The sequence below is a fragment of the Corvus kubaryi genome, unplaced genomic scaffold, assembly GCF_017639235.1.
Source record: "Corvus kubaryi isolate FWS band 111438036 unplaced genomic scaffold, C.kubaryi_AGA036_p1.0 37301, whole genome shotgun sequence".
Classification (NCBI taxonomy): domain Eukaryota; kingdom Metazoa; phylum Chordata; class Aves; order Passeriformes; family Corvidae; genus Corvus; species Corvus kubaryi.
In genome coordinates, this window is record NW_024581094.1 from 944,218 (window position 1) to 968,115 (window position 23,898).

The 23,898-nt window shown below is 43.9% G+C and overlaps 2 protein-coding genes across 3 annotated transcripts; both read left to right on the plus strand.

The window, feature by feature from the left end:
- Positions 1 to 2,162: 2,162 nt before the first annotated feature.
- LOC121664547 (keratin, type I cytoskeletal 15-like) lies at positions 2,163 to 14,574 on the plus strand. Of its 2 annotated transcripts, XM_042027910.1 has the most exons (8): positions 2,163 to 2,776; positions 3,270 to 3,352; positions 4,155 to 4,311; positions 4,602 to 4,763; positions 4,900 to 5,025; positions 5,163 to 5,383; positions 6,215 to 6,240; positions 6,740 to 7,057. In XM_042027910.1, the coding sequence occupies exons 1-8, from the start codon at positions 2,231 to 2,233 to the stop codon at positions 6,817 to 6,819; spliced, it is 1,401 nt and encodes a 466-aa protein (XP_041883844.1). In that variant the 5' UTR covers positions 2,163 to 2,230; the 3' UTR covers positions 6,820 to 7,057. The 2 variants fall into 2 exon arrangements, with proteins under 2 accessions (XP_041883844.1, XP_041883845.1); XM_042027911.1 differs by lacking the exons at positions 6,215 to 6,240; positions 6,740 to 7,057 and adding an exon at positions 12,395 to 14,574.
- Positions 10,501 to 20,741, plus strand: LOC121664544 (keratin, type I cytoskeletal 23-like). The gene is made up of 8 exons (XM_042027908.1): positions 10,501 to 10,994; positions 14,495 to 14,577; positions 15,904 to 16,060; positions 17,523 to 17,684; positions 17,777 to 17,902; positions 18,645 to 18,865; positions 19,541 to 19,566; positions 20,219 to 20,741. Exons 1-8 carry the CDS (start codon positions 10,581 to 10,583, stop codon positions 20,320 to 20,322), a joined length of 1,293 nt encoding a protein of 430 aa, XP_041883842.1. The 5' UTR covers positions 10,501 to 10,580; the 3' UTR covers positions 20,323 to 20,741.
- The last annotated feature ends 3,157 nt before the right edge of the window (positions 20,742 to 23,898 follow it).

The window sequence follows — 23,898 nt, forward strand, 5'->3', positions numbered from 1 at the left end:
CTGTGTGTCAAGACATTGGAAAAGGAATCTCCAAGCAAAGGTAGTGAGACCAGAATAAAGGCATAAGCTTGAAAAAGGTTTTGTTTTTTTTTTTACTTCAGCAGGTGATTGGCTTCTATTTCCTTGTACAGCCTGTAAGGAGAAAATGCTGTAGAAATAATTGTCTGAATTATTTTATGGGACATGGTCTGTATTGACTGCTTGATTTATTTTGTTTCCCAATGGTAAATAGTCGACAGAAAGAAACAGCTTTTATCAGCTACCAGGTTTTTGTAAGCGTTCATCTGATACCGATCCAGCGTGATGCCTGGGGCATGTTAGAAAGCAGCAAGTGTGTTTCACCAGCGACCTTCCAAAGGAGTTATCAAGCCTGAGTGAAAGAAGGCTGAAAGAAAATTCCCCAAAGTTTCCTACTAAATTTTGTGGTGTTTTCTAGAAGTGCTTTTGCTAGTTTGCTGGTTTTTTAGGTTTTTTTTAATGGAACATGATTTACTTATTGTGGGCTCTCTCTGTTGAACAGCCCCTGGCAGTGCACACACCTCAGGGCATTGACATTACAGGGGTCTTTAAGACAATTTTTTATCTTCAGGAGGGCTTGTCTGAACTTGTTTTCTGAGCCACCAGCCCTCGGAGACACAGGGATCTGGCAAGGTGCACAGACCATTAATCTGCCCAGCAGCAAAACAGAAGGGCTGTGGCAAAGGGCCAGGTTCAGTTTGAAACACGTTTCCAGAGTGGTGAACACCCAGCCTTGTGCTCTGCTCAGCCTGGAGTGAGTGGCCGTGCCCAGAGTCAGCCTGTAAGGGCACAGCACAGCTGGACTCTGTCATTTCTTCCCTCCCAAGTGCACATCTCCAAGTGAAAAGGCTGCACATTCCCTGCGCCTGCATTAAGATCTCAACTGGAAATGTCAGAAATCCCCTTGGCTTATTCTAACGACTCCTGTGCGCCTTGGGTTATCTGAAATCCCCATCCTGAGTTCTAAGGTCAGTTTCGGTACTGTCAAAACTGTGCTAAAAACAATGCTCTCCTTATGATGCTTTTAGCAAACATATCAGTTTTCTTCTTTAAGCTTTATTTGAAGTCCCTGTGTTGTACAGAGAACAGGGTGCTCTGCAAACTCCCGGCAACTGCCACACTCCTCACACACCCCATCCCCAGCAGGGCACACGGGCAGCTCATGCTTCCTCACATACCTCCCACATCTGCCTTCTCATGGTTGTGCAGTGCAAGCAGGGCTGGAGGACTGAACTCCTGAATTTCACTGGCAATTTATTAGCTCTCTAATCTATTTCTGTTTCAGACTCCCACTTTAAATGAAGGATTAAGGTGACCCCTCTAAGTGTTTCTCAAGCCTTATTTTTAAATATTACTCCATTTCCTAGTGCACATTGGCATTAAACACATGTATTGCTATCAGAACAGTGTTATCTTAAACCCATTCTCTTTACATTTTCCAAAGTAACAGGATCTTAGTCCTCCCACATCTCCTCTTTTAACTGAGTTATTTCAGTCTTGTGTTACCCTTCTGGACTATTTCACAACCATTAATAAATGTACTGTGCCCACTCTCCCCTGCACACCAATGGATGCTGATTGTTCCTCACACAACACCATGAATAGATGCTTTTTGTATTAAAAATTTAGACTCCAAAATCTAAATTTTTAGTTCCAAGAAAAAATCAAGAATAAGAACATTTCAAATTCAATTCCAAAATTTTACAGGGAAAAAATACAGATAGAAAAGAAGGAATAACGGTGAGAGGAAGAGATGAGTATATTTTTCAACAAAAGGAGAATTTTGCTTAAACCTCATTTTTAGAAAAAGTTGATTTTCTGAATGTAGCCATGGTGAGCATTGTAAATAGGCAGGTGGGTGGGGCTGAACTCACTTTGTTTTTCCATTCTTAAATGTCAGAGAAGTAAACTCCAAGTTTCAGAACTATAGCCTGAAGAAAAAACATCATCTGATTCATGCCTTTTGTTTAATTAAAAAAGAAACCCCAAGCCCAAGCCCCTGCGATGTGCTGCCAGCGCTGCTTGTCAGGAATGTCATCATAGTTGGCCTCACCTCTAGGGAGGAGGAATTTTGGAGGGAGGGCTGCAGTGGGGTTTGTCTCCCAACACCCAATGATGAGGGTATAAAAGAGGCACCAAGGCAGTGAAGGCACAGGCTCTCTTCTCTGGTCAGGCTGCATAACTGACCTTTGCTCCTTCTTGTGCCACAGCCATGGCCACGTCCTTCATGAGCTCTTCCTCCACCTGCGGGGGTGGCTTTGGGGGTGCCGGGGGCAGCTGCTCTCGCCTGTCCTCTGTGCGCGCCGGAGGCACCTACCGGGCCCCGAGCATCCACGGCGGCTCCGGCGGCAGGGGCGTCTCCATCTCCTCGGCCAGGTACGTCTCCTCTGCAGGAGGAGGCTACGGCTTTGGGGGGGGCTATGGAGGAGGCTTTGGAGGGGGGGCAGCCTGCGGCTTTGGAGGGGGCTCTGGCTTTGGAGGTGGCGCAGGCTTTGGAGGTAGCGCAGGCTTCGGTGGAGGCTTTGACCTTGGTGGTGGCTTTGGTGGCGGCGATGGCCTTCTCTCTGGCAATGAGAAGATAACCATGCAGAACCTGAACGACCGGCTGGCTTCGTACCTGGACAAGGTACGAGCCCTGGAAGAGGCCAATTCAGATTTAGAAGTGAAAATCCGAGACTGGTACCAGAAACAAGCTCCCACCAGCCCCGCCCGCGACTACAGCAATTATTACAAGATAATTGAAGATCTCCGAGACAAGGTATGACATTTATCTGTAGAGGAGTTATAAGAAGGCAAGAGAATTATGGAACTGCATGTTCCATGTCTTTAAAATAAGATTGAATAATTACAAAAGAAATAGTGAATTCCTCATCCCAAATACATAGAGGTCCTGAGCATTCTAACAGAAAAGAGTAGCCTCTTCTCAATTTAAACACCAAATATCTTATCCTGACCATGTGATGTTTGTTGAAATCAAAATTATTGCAGTAAAAGTTAGCAAAATGTGTTTAGAGTTATCAATACATTTATTCAGTAATCAAATAGTAAAGAATGTGACAGGTATGCCTCAAAGGCTGGAAAGATAATTCTTCTGGCTACAGATAAGATCAGATGTTGTACAAACATATTTCCCTATTATGGTTCTAATCCATGTTGCACAGAGTATCACAGCCCTCTGGTTTCCTCATGGGATGTGGATCAGATATTTCACTGTTATTCACAGGAACCTTTCTCTGTTTCTTAATTGTCAGATTCTTGCTGCTACCATTGACAATTCCCGGGTCATTTTGGAGATTGACAATGCCAGGCTGGCTGCCGATGACTTCAGACTGAAGTAAGTTCACCTGGAGCATATTTGTCTTCACTCTGCTTGTCTTCACTCTCTCAAGACAGGTTTTTCTTTAGTAACTTTGGATGCAAAAAACCCTGGCAAGCAGAATCAATTAATGAAGGACCAATTCAGAATATAAACCTGGCAGAACATGGTATTCAGATCACTGAGCTGTTTGCATAATCAGTTATAGCCCATGTCTTCATTTTTTTGTGATACTCAAATATTTTTAGTAGCCTGAATCACAGGAGAAAGAAGGCAGGAATAGGTGGGATTTTCACTTAGAAGGAACGGAGTGGCAGGAAGAGATTGCTGTGGGGCTGCAGCAGTTCTCTGCTGGAGTCTGAAATTTAGAGTAAGATGGGGCTTTTCCAGCTCCCAGCTCAGCAATACCTCAGATGATAAAGGTCCCTGTGCAGCTGCTTTCCCTGCAGCAATGTACCTGCAGGTTTCTATTTTCCCTCTTGTGTCCCAGGCAGCCATGGCCCATCTGTGCTTTCCTACACACCAAATCTGAGAGGACACTGCAAAACGCCTGTCCTGTGTGACAGTGTTTCTGTTGACGGTGATCATCATTATTAGGTGAAATGTCATGTCCTCCTCAGCAACAAAATCACACGGCACTGTCTGTGCTTCCTTATGTCATAACTGGATAGTGGAAAAAAACACCTTTACTGCTTTTACACTTCTAAATCTGTACGTTTTCATCTACAGCCCACTGTTCCTCCTATATGTGATCATTTTATAGCTCTGCTGAATACAAACTCAGACATGTTCCAGTGCTTGTTTCTTTTTGGAACTGCAGGTATGAGAACGAGCTGTTCCTGCGCCAGAGTGTGGAGTCCGACATCAATGGCCTGCGCCGGGTCCTGGATGAGCTGACCCTGTCCAGAGCTGACTTGGAGATGCAGATTGAGACACTGAAAGAGGAGCTGGCTTATATGAAGAAGAACCACGAAGAGGTGAGAGTCCTGACAGTGCAGAGAGGAGATCGCTTCCCTTTGAAATGTATCTCTTGTAAACGAAACATACGTGTAAGTCACATGTAAATAGGTGTGTCATGTGTGAGTACACAGACAGTAGGGAAGCTGGTGCAATGAGGGAGAAAATGTGATAAATGTTTTATGTGTGTTCCATCTGTGATACTTGATAGCATAGGTACTGCATACCACAGCAGGGATCGCTGGGGGCAGGAACAGTGCGAGAGGAGAGTGCCTGATCTTTCCGTGTCCTCTGCCTTCTGCCCCTGCAGGAAATGAAAGAGTACTCCAACCAGCTGAGTGGAACAGTCAACGTGGAAATGGATGCAGTTCCTGGCATCGACCTGACCAGAGTTCTTGCTGAGATGAGGGAACAGTATGAAGCTCTGGCTGAGAAGAACCGTAAGGATGCTGAGGCCTGGTTCTTCACTCAGGTACAGTCACACCAATGAACAGCACAGCAATGCACTGCTTCAGCATTACCGCCCCGGCAGGTCCCTACCTCCCTTTCTCAAAATAATTGGGTTTTTATCCATTTGTATGTGATTTTACACTTGTATTTCCTTTCAGACTGATGAACTGAACCGTGAAGTTGCCACCCACACCCAGCAGATACAGACCAGCAAGTCAGAGATCACGGAACTGCGCCGCACCATGCAGGGTCTGGAGATCGAGCTCCAGTCGCAGCTCAGCATGGTACGGAGCTACCCCGAGCACATCACAAGGCACTGCCTCACACTCTACCCTTCCTCCCTTGCTGTCTTGCCTCTCCTCGACTCCCCCTCTGTGGGACAAACTTCATTCTAACCTGTTCTGACATTATTCCTCTTTAGAAAGCTGGGCTGGAGGCCAACCTGCGGGACACGGAAGGCCGATACTGCGCACAGCTGGCTCAGATCCAGGCCCTCATCACCAGTGTGGAGGAGCAGCTGAGCGAGCTCCGCTGTGACATGGAGCGCCAGAACCAGGAGTACAAAATGCTCATGGACATCAAGAGTCGCCTGGAGCAGGAGATCGCCACGTACCGCCAGCTGCTGGAGGGCCAGGACTCACAGTATGTCACTCTGTCCAAGTCCCGATGAGCAGATAAGGGTAACAACACACTCTGTGGAGCGGCAGCTGGGGCTGCCAGGCTGACTCCAGAGTGCTGAGTCACACTCCCTGCACACACAGCCTTTGGAGCACTGGCAAAGCAGGGGCCTGGCAAACTCTCCGGCGCTGCCATAACTCAAGCTAAATCTGCACATCAATGGTGTGGAGGATTTGAAAACATAAATGCCAGCATTTTGACCAGGATCAATTACAAAAGGCACCAGGCCCCATATATACGTGTCACTTAATCCTCTGGTTGCATTGGAATTAGAGCCTTCAGCCTGAGACAACCTATAAAAACTTGCTCCCAGTATTTCTTTAGTTCCTGGTTTTCTCTATTTGTGCACAGAGGTGAAAATACCCATCCTCACACACCAGTACCCCCAGCTAGAAAAGAGCTTGGTACAGACCCCAGCTTACTTCAGTAAAATCTACATTTTTGTGCCCATTTCTCATATCTGATCTGTACATGGAATTACTTTTGATTTCTGAGGAGAAATCAGCTCCTTATATAGTTTCTAGAAGAGGCATTCTGAGGAGAGGAGCAGTATAAGGAGACACTTCAGGACAAAGAACTGGTCTGACCACTGTTCCCATTCCCCCTCAAGTATATAGAGGTGGATTTCAAAGCTGAAAGCACCTTAACGCCACCTCTAGTAACAACACACCTCAGAACCACCTATTGAGAGCAGGTACATGAAACCCTGGCTGTCCACACAAATTCCTAAATGGTTCAATGGTTTCAGGGCACAGGGTCAGGAATGGTCATTAATCAAATATTTCTTTTCTACAGGTTGTCAGGACTGAACCCCAAGGATGGTAAGAAACATTTTTATTTAATGAGGGGCTGAAACAAACAGGCAAAATAGGATTAAATAAACCTTTTAGCCTTGGATTTCTTCTTACTACCACAGATTCCATTCTCCCCACAATGGCTATGTTCTGTATCATGTAGAAACAAAAACATAATACTTCATTTTATGTGCATTTTTGAAACCAATAGATATCCAAAACGATTGCATGAACTGCTCATGGGATTCTAAAATACCCAAATCTCCCCAAGATTCCTAAGTTCCTCTGCTGATTCACATAACATACAAGATACTTCCAGATCTATATGTGATGTGCACTCTTAAGTTTTTCTGGATGAGGACCAGGAGGGAAAGTGGATAAGATGTAAAGGCAGTTCTGCCTTTGATATGTGAAAGATCTTGTGAGGAAATGAGCAAACACAACCTCATTGTTCAGTTCCTCAGGCTCTTGGTGGGGCCTTTTCATTTTTTGTTCCCTATTTAATTTTTTATTCCCCGTACAACAGCATTTGGGAGCGGTGGAAGAGTTCGCTCTGGCATGGAAGAGGATGGAAAATCTGGTTCTACCCGTGACAGGAGATTCTAATACAGAAATACCAAATCCCCACATGGGCCCAGTGCAGCCTCCACACTGGCTAATGCTGAGAGAAAGAGCCTTTCACTTCCCCAAATCACAAGAATGTATACAAGAATGTCTTTCCTTAGATTTGCTCTGCCTTTGTACGTGAGCATTGGCTCACTGGGTCGGAGATGCCAAACCTGTTTTCTGCTGGTGCTCTATTGTGTCCTAACAATAAAGTTTCTGTTCTGCTTCTGCAAATAAATCCAGTCTAATGGTGGTTTTTGGAGCCATTGTGGCACTGCCACACAGTCCATAGGCCCTCCCAGCATGGGCTGCTGGAACCCAACCAAGGGATACTCTGGGAATGCCAACAGCAATAACAACCATAACTATAAAAATAGTAATAAAGATGGTGATGAATGGACAGATAAAGTACCATTAGATTCTGCCAGCCACCTGAAGCTGGTATCAGTTAAAAACAGAGAAGATAACATAAAAAATCCTTAAGATCTTTGTTCTCAATTCCAAGGGCACAATGGGGTTGCAATTCCTGCACAAATAAAATGCACCTCTGAAAAACTGGTATTTTTCCATGTGTATATTTGTGTTCCTGCACTGCCAGCAGCACCAAGGCAAATTCCCTCAGCTCCTGAGGAAGCAGCAGGCACAGTCCAGGTGAAACAAATTACTCAGAGTTTGCTGTGACTGTTTTGGTTTTCATCCATCAGGAAGAACATCCCCAGCCCATATCAGTGATGTGGCTGCTGGTGGCCACACCACCTTCTCCCAGCTACAGATCCCCACCATTGGAATTGACAAGATGCTGATAAACTTTTAAGAGCCTGGTGAATCCCAGAAGCACACCAAGCAGTTACCTAAATGCTGTACTTTGCTCAGATAATGTGTTTGGAAAAGGCATCCTTAGCCCCATCACTGGGCATTCAATCCACATTACAGTATCTGCAAAAATTTTATAATTTCTAGAATTATGTATTTTATTTTCCTTCCAACCTCCTTAGAGACACTACTTTTGTGTCTCCTATCTTCTGATATTTAAGAAAAAGAAATGTACATTGTGGGCATTGCTGACCAGTTTGGCCATGAGTGAGGCTGCAGAATCATTGGTGCTGCTGGTAAGAAATGCACATCCTGCTGGCATTCCCACTGGAAGGAGTTCAGAAGAGGTTCTGGCAAACTGCAGCAAGGCAACATCACAATCCACCAGAGAGGAAAACCGAAGGTACGAATGATATTTTTTTCCTGATCCAAAACTTAGGGATCCAGCAAGAGAGGGAATTCCTACAGCCACAGGCAGCTATCCATCCATTTGTATTCTGGATGGAGGAGTTGAATCAATCAGTGATTGTTGCAGGACATTGACCTGTACAATGTAGTTGTCAAAATATTCTGCCTGTATTTAAACTGCAGCCTAGAAATTCAGCTCAGTTTGCTTCCCATGTTCCAATTCAGTAAAACAAGCATGATTCCCAGATGAAACAAGCCGGGACTGCAGAGCAGCACCCATCTCCCAGGGAGCAGAGCAGTCCCCATCCAAGGGTGCCATCTGCTGACAACAGTTTATTTCCTTTCTCCGAGTGTCACTTCCATTCTCTACTCTGAATTAAAGAGGTGACTAAACCCAAATTCAGCATTGCAGCCTGACAAAGAGTCTTGTCAGATTTTGAAGTAAGTTGTTTGGTCTTTTTCATGGATCCTCAACATGTGTGGATCAAAACTGTGTGGCATCTTTTCCAGTTTGGAAAGGCTGAGCTCCAGGGAAAGCACTTCCCATGTCCCAGATGTACTTTGGATTACTTGCAAGAGAAAATACAGTTCTGGTTTTCATGATGTGGTAATTCCATGATATTCTCAGGACAGAGACTCTGTGGTCTCTCACACTGACAGCTTCACTGCCAGCCAGGGTGGGAATGTCATGGAGTAATTTCAGGTGAAACAAAGGATTAATTTTATTTCACATTCTATTCTGTACATACATGTGTAATTCCATTTCAGTGTGATAGTTCATAGACACCAGCTTGCTAAACTGAAAATTCAGTCTGAAATAGATCTCTGGTGAGATCTGCAGGATATCATCTGTTACAATCTGGTGGGGGTTTTTTCAAGTTAGGCCCTCAGTTTTTGTCTGGTGCTTCAAGCTCACCTCTGTGTCCCGCAGCAGGGCTGACCGCAGAGTGCAGCTATGGATAGTGGCTGTAACCAGAATACGTGGGGAGAGCCAAACCTTGCACTCACTGGAAAACCCTCCCACATAGTTACAAATGACAGGATTTCTACAGAAGGAAGTGTCTGAGGTAGGAAGAGGAGCATGTGCTCATTGTAAAGGGAGCTGGGGAAAAGGAAAGGAGCAGGTGCTGAGCAGAGCCGAGCCTGAGCCACAAGGAGGAGCCCGAATCCTGCTCCGTCAGGAATGAGGCTGGGAGGTACCAGGGAAACTGGAGTGCAACAATTCCTTATTGCTGCAGCATTCCAAATGAAACAAACAGGGAAAAATACATCCCTTCATATTTCTCCCAGGACAGTGTAACTTTGCTCCATGCAGTCTCCCTGACCTCACCAGTCAAGATGAGCAGCAAGGCCAAGGCAGACCCTGGGGAAGGGTTTAGCCTTCACCTAGGTAAGGAAACCAGCTGCAGCATTTCTGGGAGAGCCTGTGCCCACTCAGCTTCCTGCCTCTTCCCAAATCTTCCTCCTCTATCTCATCCCTCAGTCATGGACTAGAACAAGACAAGGCAAACCCACTAAACCCAACCGTTGCCACAGGAACACTCCTGTGCCCCTTACCAGCATGAGGAATAGGACAATCTGCAACAGCCACACTCGACCTTTCCCTGTTTGATGGATAAAGTTTGACAGAAAGACTATTCCCGCATGATTGCCAGGTCAATTTTTAGAGCTGGTAGCTTTAAATAATCACTTGAATCTTTTGAGTGCTGTTACAAATTCAAAGTGTAAATATTTTCTATAGCTAAGATAAATATCTTAATAGTATTAATGCTGGGAATAGCAAGAAATCCCTGCATTGCTGCCTGTTGAAACAAGACCACTGAAACAGGACTGCACCTCAAATAATGAGAAAATCATGCGAAAAGTATCTAATTCTCATGTATTTCCCCTGGAAATGGGCAGCTGAAGGGAACAGCTGGGCATTACTGACTCTGGACTGAAGTTTTTTTAGTTTAGAAGCTGGATGACTTCATGAAAGCCTCATGTCTCCCACAGGCTGAAGCCGTTTGGTCGCTAAGCTGTTTGACAGCTGATAGGACACACTGCATTTGAGAATCCATAGGTCTGAGGATCCACAGGCTGCTGTAATTCAACAGCCTGAGAATTACGACAGAAAGTATCTGCAGAACCCCATTCCTGCCCCGGCTCCCCGTTTATTCCCTTCATGTGCAGGAAAACGTAACATACTAACTACAGGGTTAGAGAGAAGTCTGAGGCAGAGCTGATCCTGTTCCACACCTACGGATTTTGGCCACACCTCACTATTATCATATGAAAAGAAAAAGAAAAAAATACCCAAACAAGCGAAAGGAAAGCAACCTGGTATGTGGCTGATTCCAAACAACAACAGCGTGCAGGCTCATAAATGCTTCAGAATTGACCAAGAGGAAGCACGTTTCGTGATGACACAATCTTGTTGCTGTAGTCATTCATCGAAGGGAAACTCCCACAGGAAAAGGCATAAAGCTGCTCAGGGAAAGCAAAGAGGCTGCTCAGTGCTAGGCAGCCAAACCTGGGGTTCGATTCACACAGAGCTAAGCATGAGCACCAGCCAAGGCCCTTTCCAGTTTTTTTCTGTGTCCCTCAGGGGTAGTTCAGGGTGTGGTTTGGCCCAGCAAGGAACTTCTTACAGAGCATCAAGTGCAGATGGTGGTGCCAGCAGCACACATCCCTCCTTCTCCTCCACCAGACCCTTCTGGCTGGCTGCAGGAGGGGCACCCTGGGGAGGCTTCGGCGAGCACTATGGGGAAAGCATCTTCCTGGGTGGGAATGAGAAACAGACTATGCAGAACCTGAATGAGCGCTTGGCTGCCTACCTGGACAAGGTCCGTGCCTTAGAAGCAGCCAACGCTCAGCTGGAGAGCTGCATCCTAGAGTGGCACAGGACAAAGTCTCATGGAAAGAGGCATGACTTCAACCAGTACGAGCAAAACGTCACTGACATGCAAAGACAGGTAAGTCAGAGCTGGGACTGTGTCATTCTGTGCTCTTCTGAGAAATCTGGGTTCTCCTTTATGCTAATGGCTTTCCTTTAAAGAAGTTAAATAAAACCTTTGAAATGTTAGAAATCCTCAGGAAGGTCGTTCCAGGACCTGGGCATAAGCATTCTTTGTGCTCACAAGGAGGAGACTAGGCACGAGAAAGGCTGGAAGGGGGCAAGGGGGATTCTGCAGAGACTGGCAGAATAAAGGGATCCGTGTGCTGCCAAGTGTTCCTTTCTGTACTGAAACTGGGGTTTGAGTAACTGCGTCTGGCAGAACTTGGTCTTTTTGACTGCACAGGTATCGAGCAAATTACAAAGCAGGAGGAGTGCAGAGCCTGCCCCTCTCCTGCCGCTGTCTCCAGACAGACTGGGGCATTCCAGCTCTTTGATTCCTGTGGTAGCAGACAATGAAACTACAGGAGTTTGGGGACCAATGAGCTTATGTAATCAGATGGAAAAATACTTCATTGTAATTAAGAAAATAGCAGTGACAAATTCCTTGTGGATGTTTTCACTATAATTAAAAGGAGAATTTCTGGTTCCTGCCAGTAGTTAATATTAATGTTCAACAGTAACTCTTTCAATCTCCCAAACTCACGTGTCTTCAAATTTAAGCATAATATTAATCTGTATTCATAATGAACATCCTTAGCACTATTACCATCTGTGTGACTAATCAGTGCAATTAACTTTACATACCCATATGGGGCAAAACCCAAAGCTCTTCCAAAAGCAATGCTGTCGTTTGCCCTCCACTTTTTATAATACAATTACCTGGCATTCTCAAGATCCTGAGAAATTCTTTTCAAAAAGCCTTGGAAATGGTGTTAATTCACATCTTTGCTGACTGGGGCCAGGGACTTAATCAAACTCCATGCTCACAGTTAAAAGTGTTGCCTCCAGGCAGTAGATGAGGTGCTCCGACCACAGCCTGTGTACAGAGAGCCAGAACTGTCATCACCCATTTCTGTTTTAAGGATAAAGAAAGGTCACTGTCCCCAGACCTGGCACTTGGGCTCTTTCATTTTTAACAGAGAAATAAAAATTTGTCCATCAAGACCATATCGGTGTTCAGGTTGATTTAGAATTAATGAATCAGAAAGGATTAATGAACCAGAAAGGATTAGGAAGACAATAAGCATAAAACCATGATGCTGATTGGGGTAAAGCCCTCACTTTTGAATAGGTTGTACCCAAACTGCTTATTTTTAACACTCACCCCTTAAACAGCTGTCCCTGGCCACAGACACCTGGAGGCTGGTGGCTGTCCTGGATGTGGAAGGAAAGGCCAGGAAAGGATAATTTACAGGTGACAATCCAGTGATTGAACCCAGAATTTTTACTTTCTCTATAAAGTACTGCAATTAGCAGCATGTCTGCCAGTAAAATGAGTGAAAATATAGCATCTAATTATTAACCATAATTAAATTAATTAAATGTTAATTTAAAAGGTGAAACTAATTTAGCACCTAAAATAAAATTTAGACTAAATTTAGGGTCCTATATCAAATAATCCAGAATGTCTATGATATGCTGCCTGTCTGAACTTGGAGACATATAATCATTTGGGTCCTACATTTTTAACCACACTCTCCTGGATACTTGAATTCAGGATGAACATGCCAGATGGAGCAACAAATTTTGGGAAAAGCCTTGCTTCAGCTTGATTCCATTCTAATTCAGATTCATAATGAAATAGCACCTGTTCTTCAGGTGACTGTCTCATTCAAACACCTTGTTCCACCAAATAAGCAAAGTTATCTACAGAGCATTCCAGGAGATGGGAGGAAGGACATGAGACATGAAAGGTGAAGCCATTGCAGGAAGCCTTCTTGGAAAATCCCTGTTTTGAGAAGGAATTGGAGTGTATTTCCTATACAATAATGTGTGAGTTCTTAATGAAGCTGTCTGACAGTTTGCAGACTGGTACTAGAGATGTAGTCATGTTCATGATGGATGCATTAAGGAATTCCATGTGACTATTAAGAGATAATTGCCACATGTGAGCTCTCCTGCTGGCTGCAGAGCAACTGGGGCCACACGGCAGTGGGCAAAGCACTGACCAGTGCTCAGATCACACAGAGTCACACAGCAATTCTGTACATGGCACAAAGCTGAAGAACTCGTGTTGTTTTCTCATTGCCTTGTATGTTCTACGAGGCTGGATTCAAGAATTGCCTCTTCTCTGACGCCAAATTCCAGGCAGTCACACATTCAGGGTATTGTTAGAGTTCTTGAGCTGGCCTTGATCTTGTCCCAGGGCAGTATCCGAGGTGTGCTGCTAATTGCTCAGGAATGCACAGTCTGTTAGCAGATTAGTTAAACATTCCACAGCACTTTCTTCTTTACTACAGAGGTGAACCTTTGACACTTCAGGAGAATTTTGTCATTTCCTTGTTTCTTTGTGATTCACTGATGTGTGGGAAGTTTACTCCAAGGTGTTGAGAGCTCTGTAAATGACTTCTGTGCGGCCACAGTGCCCCTTGGTTTGCTCTGTGGATGCTGAGGGAAGGTAGCTGGTGGGATGGCAACCACACTCCTCTTTCCTCTCTGTTAGAAAAGGACATGATGCCCTGCATTTATGATTTCCTGACAATTATGTATGAGTTCCTGTTGGAATTCTTTCAAAGATTTTGCACGGAATGCTGGACTCAGATCTATAGCTAAAAGCTGTTCCATGTTGTCGGACACATGAGACTTCCCAGTGCATGCTGAGTACACCAAAGGAATGAGGTTGTGCTTCATCCTGCACCTTTTAGGGCAATTTTAAAATCCCAAAGCAAAATCAGACACCTGAATCAATCACTCCATGCTGCTGGTTGATTCAGAGCAGCTATAGGTGCATAACTGAATGGACCACAACAACCAGATGCCAGTGGTATTGTGAGTGCAACTCCAGGCTTAAGCCTGTGGTGGGTTTAGGGTCCTGCCAGTGAGTCGCTGCCACCATCACTGCTGTGCATCACAACACCAGCTCAGCGAGGTGTTCATGCACAGGCTACTTCTTAGCATAACATTAATTCCAGCATTTTCATTGTACTCAGACATGGCTTAATGGTTCTTACTGAAATTTGCCCTAAAGATGCCCAAGGCAGCTTTGTCAGCAGTGCTGAACAGGATCAGAATCCAGTCTCAAAACCAGAGGAAGGCAGTGACTGTTACTCTGTAATAGACCATGAAGTTTGTGTAATGTAATTCATATCCTCTACTTGGCCAGGAAAAAGATGATGCCTCCTGGTTCATACCCTCAAAAAAAGTAAGAAAAAGAGTAAAGAAAGATTATGGACAAAAATTGCAAAACACTTAAGTTAATCAGGAAACTGAACTGCTTTTATTCCTGTGGTCCCCTTAGCATGGAAATTCTACTATTTAGATGCTTCCTATGAGCAGCAAAGAGGCTAAACCAGCACAGGTTATTTACTGTTACCCCATGGCAACACTGACTCTCCAGCTGGATTCTCTGTTTTCCAGATTGAGGATAGCAAGATCACCAATGCCAGTATCCTTTTACAAATCGATAACGCTAACATGGCAACTGAAGACTTCAGGCTCAAGTAAGCACTTCTTTGGTTTCCTCATTAAGTTTGAAAGAGGATTAAACTAAACATTGCTTTTTCTTGCTAATCCAATAGGGAAGTGATTTTACTGAGGTTTTCTGTTGATGCTGGATGAATAAAAACAATGTAGAACAGGGGAAAAAACCCAAAAGGATGTAAAACCCACAAATGATTGCTGAAGAACCTTGAGTCACGCTGTTTATGATACTTAGTGCAGGTCCTGACGAGCAGGTTTGACAGCAGACACTTGATACTTGTGACAAATGGCACTTAAAACTGTCATCTGGGATTACAAATTATCCCCTCTAAGCACTGCACTTCCTAGTCCAGCCCAAATCTATTTCCTGGACTTAATCACCTCTTCTGTCCAGCTCCGCAGGGAACACCTGTCCTTCAGTAGCTTCTGCTTTGGAGTCCTGTATGCTGTGCACAGTAACTGGGCTGGTTGCCTCCCTGGTTCCCAGTACAGTCTGATTTTCAGTACATAGAAAGACAGTTCTCAGACCAACTAAAAAGACAAAATTCTTGGACAGAAAACATTCAGGCAGTTCTTTCTGAAGGAAAGGATTTGACACTTCTGTTAAGACTTCTTAGGAATCCGGAAGATTATAAAAAAATATCTCAGCTTTTGGTAATATTGTGACAAACTTGGACACCCTGAGCAGTGCCAGCCTTTCATTATCAGTCAGTAGTGTCACAAAAGGAACCAGTGGAACTACGTTGAGGGATGGGACTCAGTCTGAGTTTACAGGTGAATGGCGAAGCACCAATAGAGCCCATAAAATATGGAGTAAACGGAGAGATGCTGAGGAGCAAAAGTGCTTCCCATGCCCAAGGGAAGACACGGCAGCATCTCCCTGCCTTTGGCTCACTACAGACACTGCAAGAGGTTAGAGAGGAATGTTAGTAACTGGCTTCCATCACATTTTTCTTGTTTTTCTGAAGGACTCAAAAGTCACCATTTTGGAAAAACTACAGCAAGCACTGATTGCTGGTACTCTTTTCAGAGAATTGTATTCTCAAAGCTTTCCCAATCTGGCGAATGTTAAAATGCAAAAAGGGAAGTGAACAAAAGAAATTTTTTTTCCTACCATATAGGAGGAGTTATGAGGGAGAAAGGAAAGTGAAATACAAAAAAAAAGAAACTCATTGTTAAGACTATTCTAAAATATTTAAATAACATATGTTAGAAACATAATTGGTTTCTTTGGTTGGTTGTTCTCTCTAGCTCCCTACACAGACTAAGCAAGTCTACTTCTCTTTATACAAGAGCCTGAATCAGGCAGTTCTCAACACGCACGTTGTGTCTTTTTCCTCATAAAGATACGAAGCCGAGAAGTGTCGCAGGCAGGGAGTGCAGCTGGATGTGGAGAACCTGCGGAAGGAGCTCGATGGCATGACCATTATTACCACAGATCTGGAAATGGAAATTGAAGGCTTAAGAGAAGAGCACATCCTTAGGAGGAAAGACCATGAGGAGGTAGAAAAAGTTCCACTTGGTAAAATCCTATCACACAAATTTTTACTACTATGTAATTAACTGAGTAAGACCCACAATCTGTAAGTGGGATTGATGATTCAGGACCTAATCCTGTTTCTGAAGCAGCCAATGAGAGTCAGGTGAGGCAAAAAGTCTGTATCTGCTTTACCAATTACACTGGGGTTTCAGAGAGAACAGATTGCTGGAGTCTCTCCCACCCATCTGTCATGCACAGCTATTAATAACTGACATATTGGACAGAAATGCTCTCAGAAAGGCTTAGATAAAAATACACAGAGTGCTGCTGGGTTTTACTCATCACAGAGTTTTTCCTCAGTTCTGCATCTATCATTTCCCACACTCACAGAAGCATGGAGGGGTTGAGGGTTGGAAGGGACCTCTTTAGGTCCCCTTGTCCAGCCCCCCTAAACTCAAGCAGGGTCACCCAGAACAGGCTGAACTGAGAAAAACAGACCTCAAATTCCTGAAGAATCAAAATTAAAAAGAATGGTTGGTGAAGTCAAGCAAAATTACTCATTCTTGCAAAATCCTAAGCACAGTAATTAGATAATAATTCTCAAAAGCCACACTACTCTGAATTCTCCAGAGCTATACTCAGGGCTCTCTGTTATTCCCACATTTATAATTCCACTGCTTGAAACTTGCTGGTTTCGCTTGATCTGGTGTTTGCAGTTATTACCTAACACAGGACCAAACGTCCTGCTCAGTGTCTGTGGGTTATTAAAGTGGAGAATAAAACACAGGGGTTTTATTTCACAGTGTAGGTGTAGCTGCCTTTGGCCGACCCCCTTACAGCCCAGGATAGTTCTTGGAAGCAAGGGACCAACAGAGCCATCTCTGTGTCCAGCTGATCCGCATACCATGATGTCATACCCCGAAAGGCTCCTTTGCCTGGGTGCTTTGAAAATGGTACCAGGCACAGAAGGTTGTGCTACACCGAAAGGAATGTTACCCTACCTGCCCAACTGGTCCTGTAATTATGTTGTTTACACAGTAATTATATGCTTTAATCCAATTATTCCTTTAACAATTACATAGAACTTTTACATTACTCTCCTGTAAACTTAGTTATAGTTCCATAAATATTAACATAAAGGGTAAGAAAGATGAAATTACTGTTAGATTTTCATCAAAAGTTTTGGGTTTCTTATAGATAAATAAATAAAAAATGTCAGTTCTTCTTCATTAAGTCAATGTCTTCTAGAAACATTCCATGAAAAGATCTTCTTGCATGTTTTTTATTGAGTTCTGCCACAGAAGCAAATATGTCACTGGTTTAAGTCACATCAGAGTATTGTCAATATATAAATTTTTCAAATACTGTTAACTTAATGTATTTATAACAATTCCCCCCCAAACCACTCTGGGATTCTGTGGCTCTATGAAAACTTTCCACTTCCGTAAGTGAGTTTAATTATTCCCTCTGCTAACACATGAACAGGATATGGAAGCCAATCGCTCCTCACAAGACTTCAAAGTCAATGTAAAAGTAAACGCAGCCCCTCCTCAGGACTTAGGCAAGATTCTGGCAGAAATAAGAGAAGATTATGAGGCCATAATTGAAAAGAATCGTCTAAGCCTGGACAACTGGTACAAAGAACAGGTAACAGCTATTCCTTGCTCATTTCCAAGCCCGCTGTGGCTGTACCTGCCTGACCAGAGTCTGTGAGCTTTTCTCTTCCTTCTGCTCCACAGAGTGCAGCAATGTCCCTGGCAGCAACCCCTAATCCCGAGCAGATCCAGCACAACGAGAACGAGATCAAGGAGCTAAGGCGGACTTTGCAGTCCCTGGACATCAAGCTGCAGGCACAGATTAGTAAGGTATCTGCTGCAGACATCTTGGGCTGCTCACTCACTCCATATATTCTCAGAAGTCGTCATGGACCAATTCTCCATTTAAATCCACAGCCTTGCATAACTTTATTGCAGTTGTTAAAGTATGAGGGAAAGTGGAATTCAGATCATGCTCGACTTTGCCAAAATATGCAAAATAGCTTCAGCAACCATCACCAGGAAGTGAAAAATTTATGTCTCTCCTTACAACAAAATATGAGGAGAAGAAAAGGGATAGCTGACTCCAAGTCTAGAAAGAAAATGTGTCCAGAAGACAGACAGTAACGCAAAGAATGCAAAGTTCATATTTACAAGCCCTGTTATCATGCATGAAATACATGAACTGTGAAAAATATTGGTAGGGAACTTTCACAAACATTACACAGCTCTTACACAGGTTAAAGCTCACATTCCAGTGACCTGGAGACTTTGGAGCAATTCTGGACAGTTCATGCAGAACTGACAGGACAGACAGCAGTTTCAGGAGCAGAGCTTTGAGCAGAACGGATATAGCAGGGATAAATGACTCAGTTTTGCCTCTCATGCACACATGGCACAGCTTTGTGGTTCTGCTGCCTTCACAGGAATAGTTATGCAAATGCAAAAGTGTTTAAATTACCACAGCCTTAATTTTGCAATCTTCTAGCTAGAGACCAAATTTGCTGGTATTTCTGTGTTATATCTACCACATAAATAATAATCATGGTCTTGGTATTATCTGCCCTGTCAGAAACACATGCTGGAAGACACCTTGGCTGACACTCGGAATTACTACGCTGCTGTGCTTCAAAACATGCAGCAGATCATCTCCAGGTGTGAGGAAGAGCTGAGCCAGGTTCGTCATGACATGAAGCAGCAAAATAACCAATACAAGGTTCTTCTTGGGATCAAAACCCGCCTGGAAAAGGAAATTTCCACGTACCGCCTGCTGCTGGAAGGGAATGCTGACGGGTAAGGCAGAGCTGCCCCGACTGGAACAGATGAGAGTCCTCATATTTGGATTATTTATTTGTTTATTTGTTTATGCTTAATCAAAGCTTGTGAGTCCCATACTACATCAAGGGTTGGTATTTTAATGTGACAGATCATAATAAAAAGCCAAAGCCACTCAGAGTACAGAGACACTGGTATCCATGTAATTTGGATTACCTAAATTAATATAACTTTTTATTAAAAAAAAAAAATTCTCCACTCCCACAGCATGGTCATCTCAGCACAGGAGAATGCTGGCCTCATCTTTATCCTCTCATCTGATTTGTATGAAGTCAGAAAAGGAACATCAGCAGCCTTTAGAACTGAAACTCTCAGGCAGGCAAGACAGAGTGACCCCAGGTGTGAGGGTATTTGTCAGAAACCAAATTGGGAGCAACCTAAGCAATTCCAAATACAGAAGAAACAATGCACCTGTCCCTGGGAGCAGTAGTGAATGTGCCCAGGGATGGTTTCCAGTGAGAGGATCTACCAAAGGGAAAGCTCACATGGTATAAAAGCATCATTCTTTTTCCTCGTTTTTTTTTAAACTTTATCTCAATGGGATGAGGTCTCCTTAGAATCAGTGAGAAGGGGATGAATAACTTCTTGAAATTAGTGTAACATTATTTTCTCTCTATTTCATTATCTTCACAGGACAGCAAGAAAATCTGAAACTAAAGGTAAAAGTTCCTTACTTTGTTCTCTGTAGTGACTCTTAATTATTGTCATTTCCAATCAGATTTTACTCACGGCAATTTTAACCTCACCTGAGTGAACTGTGGAGGGTGTGCATGGCAGGCTCATGCAAGCCTTTGAGAAGCATTTCAGTGGTTCCTGACTGCTGTGAAGGGCTCACTGCAGAGCCCACTGGGCTGTGCCTGCCCATGGGCTGCCTCAGCCCCAGCCCCTGTCAGTAACACACATGGCCACAGCTCAGGCTCCAGACTAAAGCTTTCCTGGGATATGAGGAGGCAAGGAGACTCTGCTGGGTGACTAAAACAGTGTTAGGGATTGAGAGCAAACCAAAAATCTGCATGTCTGGAAACTCATATTCTGGCATGAGCATGACCTGCAGACATCCAGGATAATCTGCTGGATTTGCATTGGCTGGGCTGTTGCTGTGTTATTCATTTGCCCTGACCTGGACCAGACGCAGGGTGACTTTCTGGCAGCACATTTCACACAGAGCAATAACAGATATTGACTTAAAGGAAAACATGTAGAGATAACTGAGTTGAGGAGGCAGCAGGCAAATGACTGTAAATGAAGCTTTCCCTGCATCACCTTGTCTCAGCATTTCCCCTTGACTAACTAAACTTCCCTTTCTTTCAGAACACTCTGGGCTGAGCAACCGAAAGCTCAAAGCGATTGTCCACGACAGCGTGAATGGGGAGGTGGTGTCCTCCACCATCAACGAGATCCCCCCGCAAGCCTGAAGGAAACCTCTGCCAGCCACTGGCTTTCCCGGCAGCAGCTCCCATGGCCCCTCTGGGAACAGGGTGCTGTGGGCTGGCTCCCTGTGTGTCAAACAGGGATCCTGCAGTGAACATGCTTCTAAAATGATCTGCAGCCTAACACTGCAAAGTGCCACACAGAGCTGGGTATAGCTGACATTGGTAGTTTAAAGAGCTTTTAGTCACCAAAATGCTGAAGAAAAGCTGTCCAATTAAAGTGACTCGCTCAGCTAGTGACAGATGTATTGTGAACATCTCCCCAGGGCAGGAATATCCATCTGGGATTCAGTTACCGCTCTGCAAATTAGCTATAATTTAAGGGGAATAATCTCTCAACTTTTTTCCTGGTCTTATGCCTGTCACCATATACCTCACTGCAGCCAATAAATTTTTATCCATTATTTGTTCTGGTCCTTGGAATATCTGATTTTGCTTTCCCTTACATATGCCCAGTCCACTGTGGCAGTGTCACTGACATGGGTCAGGACAGCCAAAGCCTTGTTGTTTCAGGAAGGACAATACTGGAAGGCCACAGAAGAGGAAAGAGGCACACAAGTTACAGGTGACATTACATGAGCAAAACTATTCAATATATACAACTTATCAATGTCATCATTTAAAACAGCATTATGAGTAGGAGTGTTGTGAAGTCACTTTACTAAAAAAAGTCCCCCAGAAACGTTTCTTTATTCTTCAGTTTGAGGGAAATTTTCTTGCACTGTCTTTACACACTTTCCCTCAGAGCCTGTAAGCACTTTTCCAGACACTCATTCTTTCTTGATGACCCAGGTAATTCAAAAAACCATCTCAGTTATTTGGTCTCAAATTAATGTTCAGTGTCTCGGTCGAAGGGCTCTGCAGTCAGGCCAGACTGGTGTTACAGTGCTTGCTAATGTCAGGGCAAGCTGTCGGCTTTAGCCAAACCCAGGCTTCCTCCCATTCTCATCTCAGCCCAATGCCAGAGTCAGCAGCAGACCCTGACAGCAATAGAGCTACGCAAAGATAAAATCTTGGCAAGGAAAAAAGAAATATCATTAGGATATTCAGATAAGGAAGAGTGTAAGGCAGAAGGAAGAGAGACCAAATAGAATATAATAAGTGTGTCAGGGATTTGCATTCCAAAGTCACCGTCTGTGTGTCCAGGGCAGTCTTGCATTCATGAGAGACATTGTCATCATGGCCCGTCATCCCCACTCACCATGGACTCTCACAAAAGGGCTCCTGTTACCTGCCTTACTTTGAAACAGGGCTCACAAAGGAAGGGGGAAATCTCAAAGGAAATGCAGATTAAACTGAACAAAGTCCACTTCTGTGATACAATGTTCTGCTACTGGCATGTTCCGACCAGTTCCTGATCCCCCTTTGCCCCCCGCACCTCAACTCTCCACCCTTCTTGCACAAAGAGATCCCAAAAGCACTGGATGGATTACCTAATGGTTTCTTTAAACTGGGTAAAACTTGTAATACAGGATTAGTAACTCCTGGCTAATTAAGAGTGTCCTTCCTTATGGCTTACCAGATCTAACAAGCCAGACCTGGTGTTTGCAGCATCTGGACAAAATGTGCCCAGGTTTTCTTGAACAATTTTCTGTGTTATTTAAAGATATGCTCATTTATCAGATTTACATAGCAGAGCCACAATGTTGTGACACAAATAATTATAAAAACTTCTAAGTAGCCCCTTATTTCTACATCAAAGAAAAGAATGTGCTTTGTGCTGGGTTATTGTACTGAACTACAAGAAAGAAGAAGGAAAAGCGAATATTTGAAGTGCTTTATGGAACACACCTGTCCTTATTTCACATTCCTGAGCAATGCTCTGGCTTTACTCTGCCCTGGTGTCCCCTCATGCAGAGGTGAGATGCACTCCCCGTGCCCTGTGGCTGTGGTCTGAGCGGTGCTGGATAAGAGGCAGCGGAATTCCTGTTCTCCTCTGCTAAGAAGCAGCAGAATTCCCACTCCCCTCCACCACTCTGATGATTTTAACCTTCTCTTACACCTGTACTGTTGCTCTCTGTACAGGCCAGACCAGTACAGCTCACAGCACCATCCTCACAGCTCACCCTGTGATTGACACCATCATGCACCAATGGCTCCAAGACAGACATTCAAGTGTCTTTTACTAGGTGGAGTAAACCAATTAGTCCTTAAACATACAAATATGCGTTACAACACATTCTGTTTGTTTCTGGAAAAAATTGCTTATGTCTGGAGAATCTTTCACAGCTCCAGAATGCTCTGTACAACTGCAGATTTCCTTTGTGTTGAACAGCTCGTGACACCATGTCACCAGCCATGTGTGTCCTGTATCTGGTGGTTACTCATTACCTCTGAATTTGTGCTCCAGTAGATAAGCTATGCATTCCTGAATGTATTTAGGGTGGGTCTACACCCTAAATAATAAATAATGATGCTAATATTTACCACTTGCATGCACTATTAACATCACATTCTCACACCACGCTGAGAGATTAAGTCAGGGAGATAATGAATGGGGGCTGTATTATCATTCCCATTTTATTGCCTGAGAAATTGAAAAAAGAGATGACACAACTCGCTCAAGGCTGCAAAGAAAGTCACTGAGAGCCACTAAATTAGAATCCATCACTTCACAGCTTCTACTTAGCAGGCTATTAGATAATACAACTTCCTGAAGAGCCATTCCCCACTCACAGCAATCCTGCCAGTGTCTGATTGCTCGGAAGAGATAATGCTATTGATTCATTCTAAGTGTTTATGGCTGGTCAGGACCCTGCACATACTCTGATTATGTTCTTCAGTGTACCTGTGCCAACAGCCCGACTGAAATGAGTGCTGTACAGAACACTGCTGGCAGCTTTGGCGGCTTTGTAGTATTTGGGAGACTTTTAAGAGCACAGGTGGTGCTGCTTCTGATCTCAGAGCAGTGGCTTGAAGGGAAGGAAATCTTCAGGATTGTGATGATGTATGGCTTGAAAAATGACTTTATTAATTCATTGTATTGAAACTGATTGAACTCTGCCAGCTGGTATTTGTTCTCCTTCAGTATTCCATACACACACAAGTGCCATTTCGACACCAAGAAAGTGATGGACCCAGGCACAAAGAAAGTGCAATTTGAAAAATATGAAGCATTATTAAAAACAACACCCTCCAAGTGAATAAATTCTATTTCCCATAAATGGAAAAGGATAGCAAAGAAACATCAGCAGGAAAGAACAGCACTTCTCAGTATAAGTGAATGATGCAACAATACCTCTTCAAACCAACAAGATACAGGAACTGGCCTATAAAAGGAGGCTGAAACCATCAGCGTTCACAACTGGCTCCTTGCAGTTTCACCTGCCATTTAAGGCAGTCCTGCACAGAATAATCCTCAGCATGATTTCCAAGAGCCTTGACTGCACTCCAGCCTGGGCATGAGTCACAGCTCATTTCACTTGTAGAAATGTTAAAACTTATTAAGGTGTATTACAATAGGCAGCTTTGGTAAGTGAAGTGTTGATCCCCTGGAAGAAGTGTGCGATGAGGTAATGCAGTCATGGTTTGTGCTATTAATCACACATTCTTCTGGGGAGC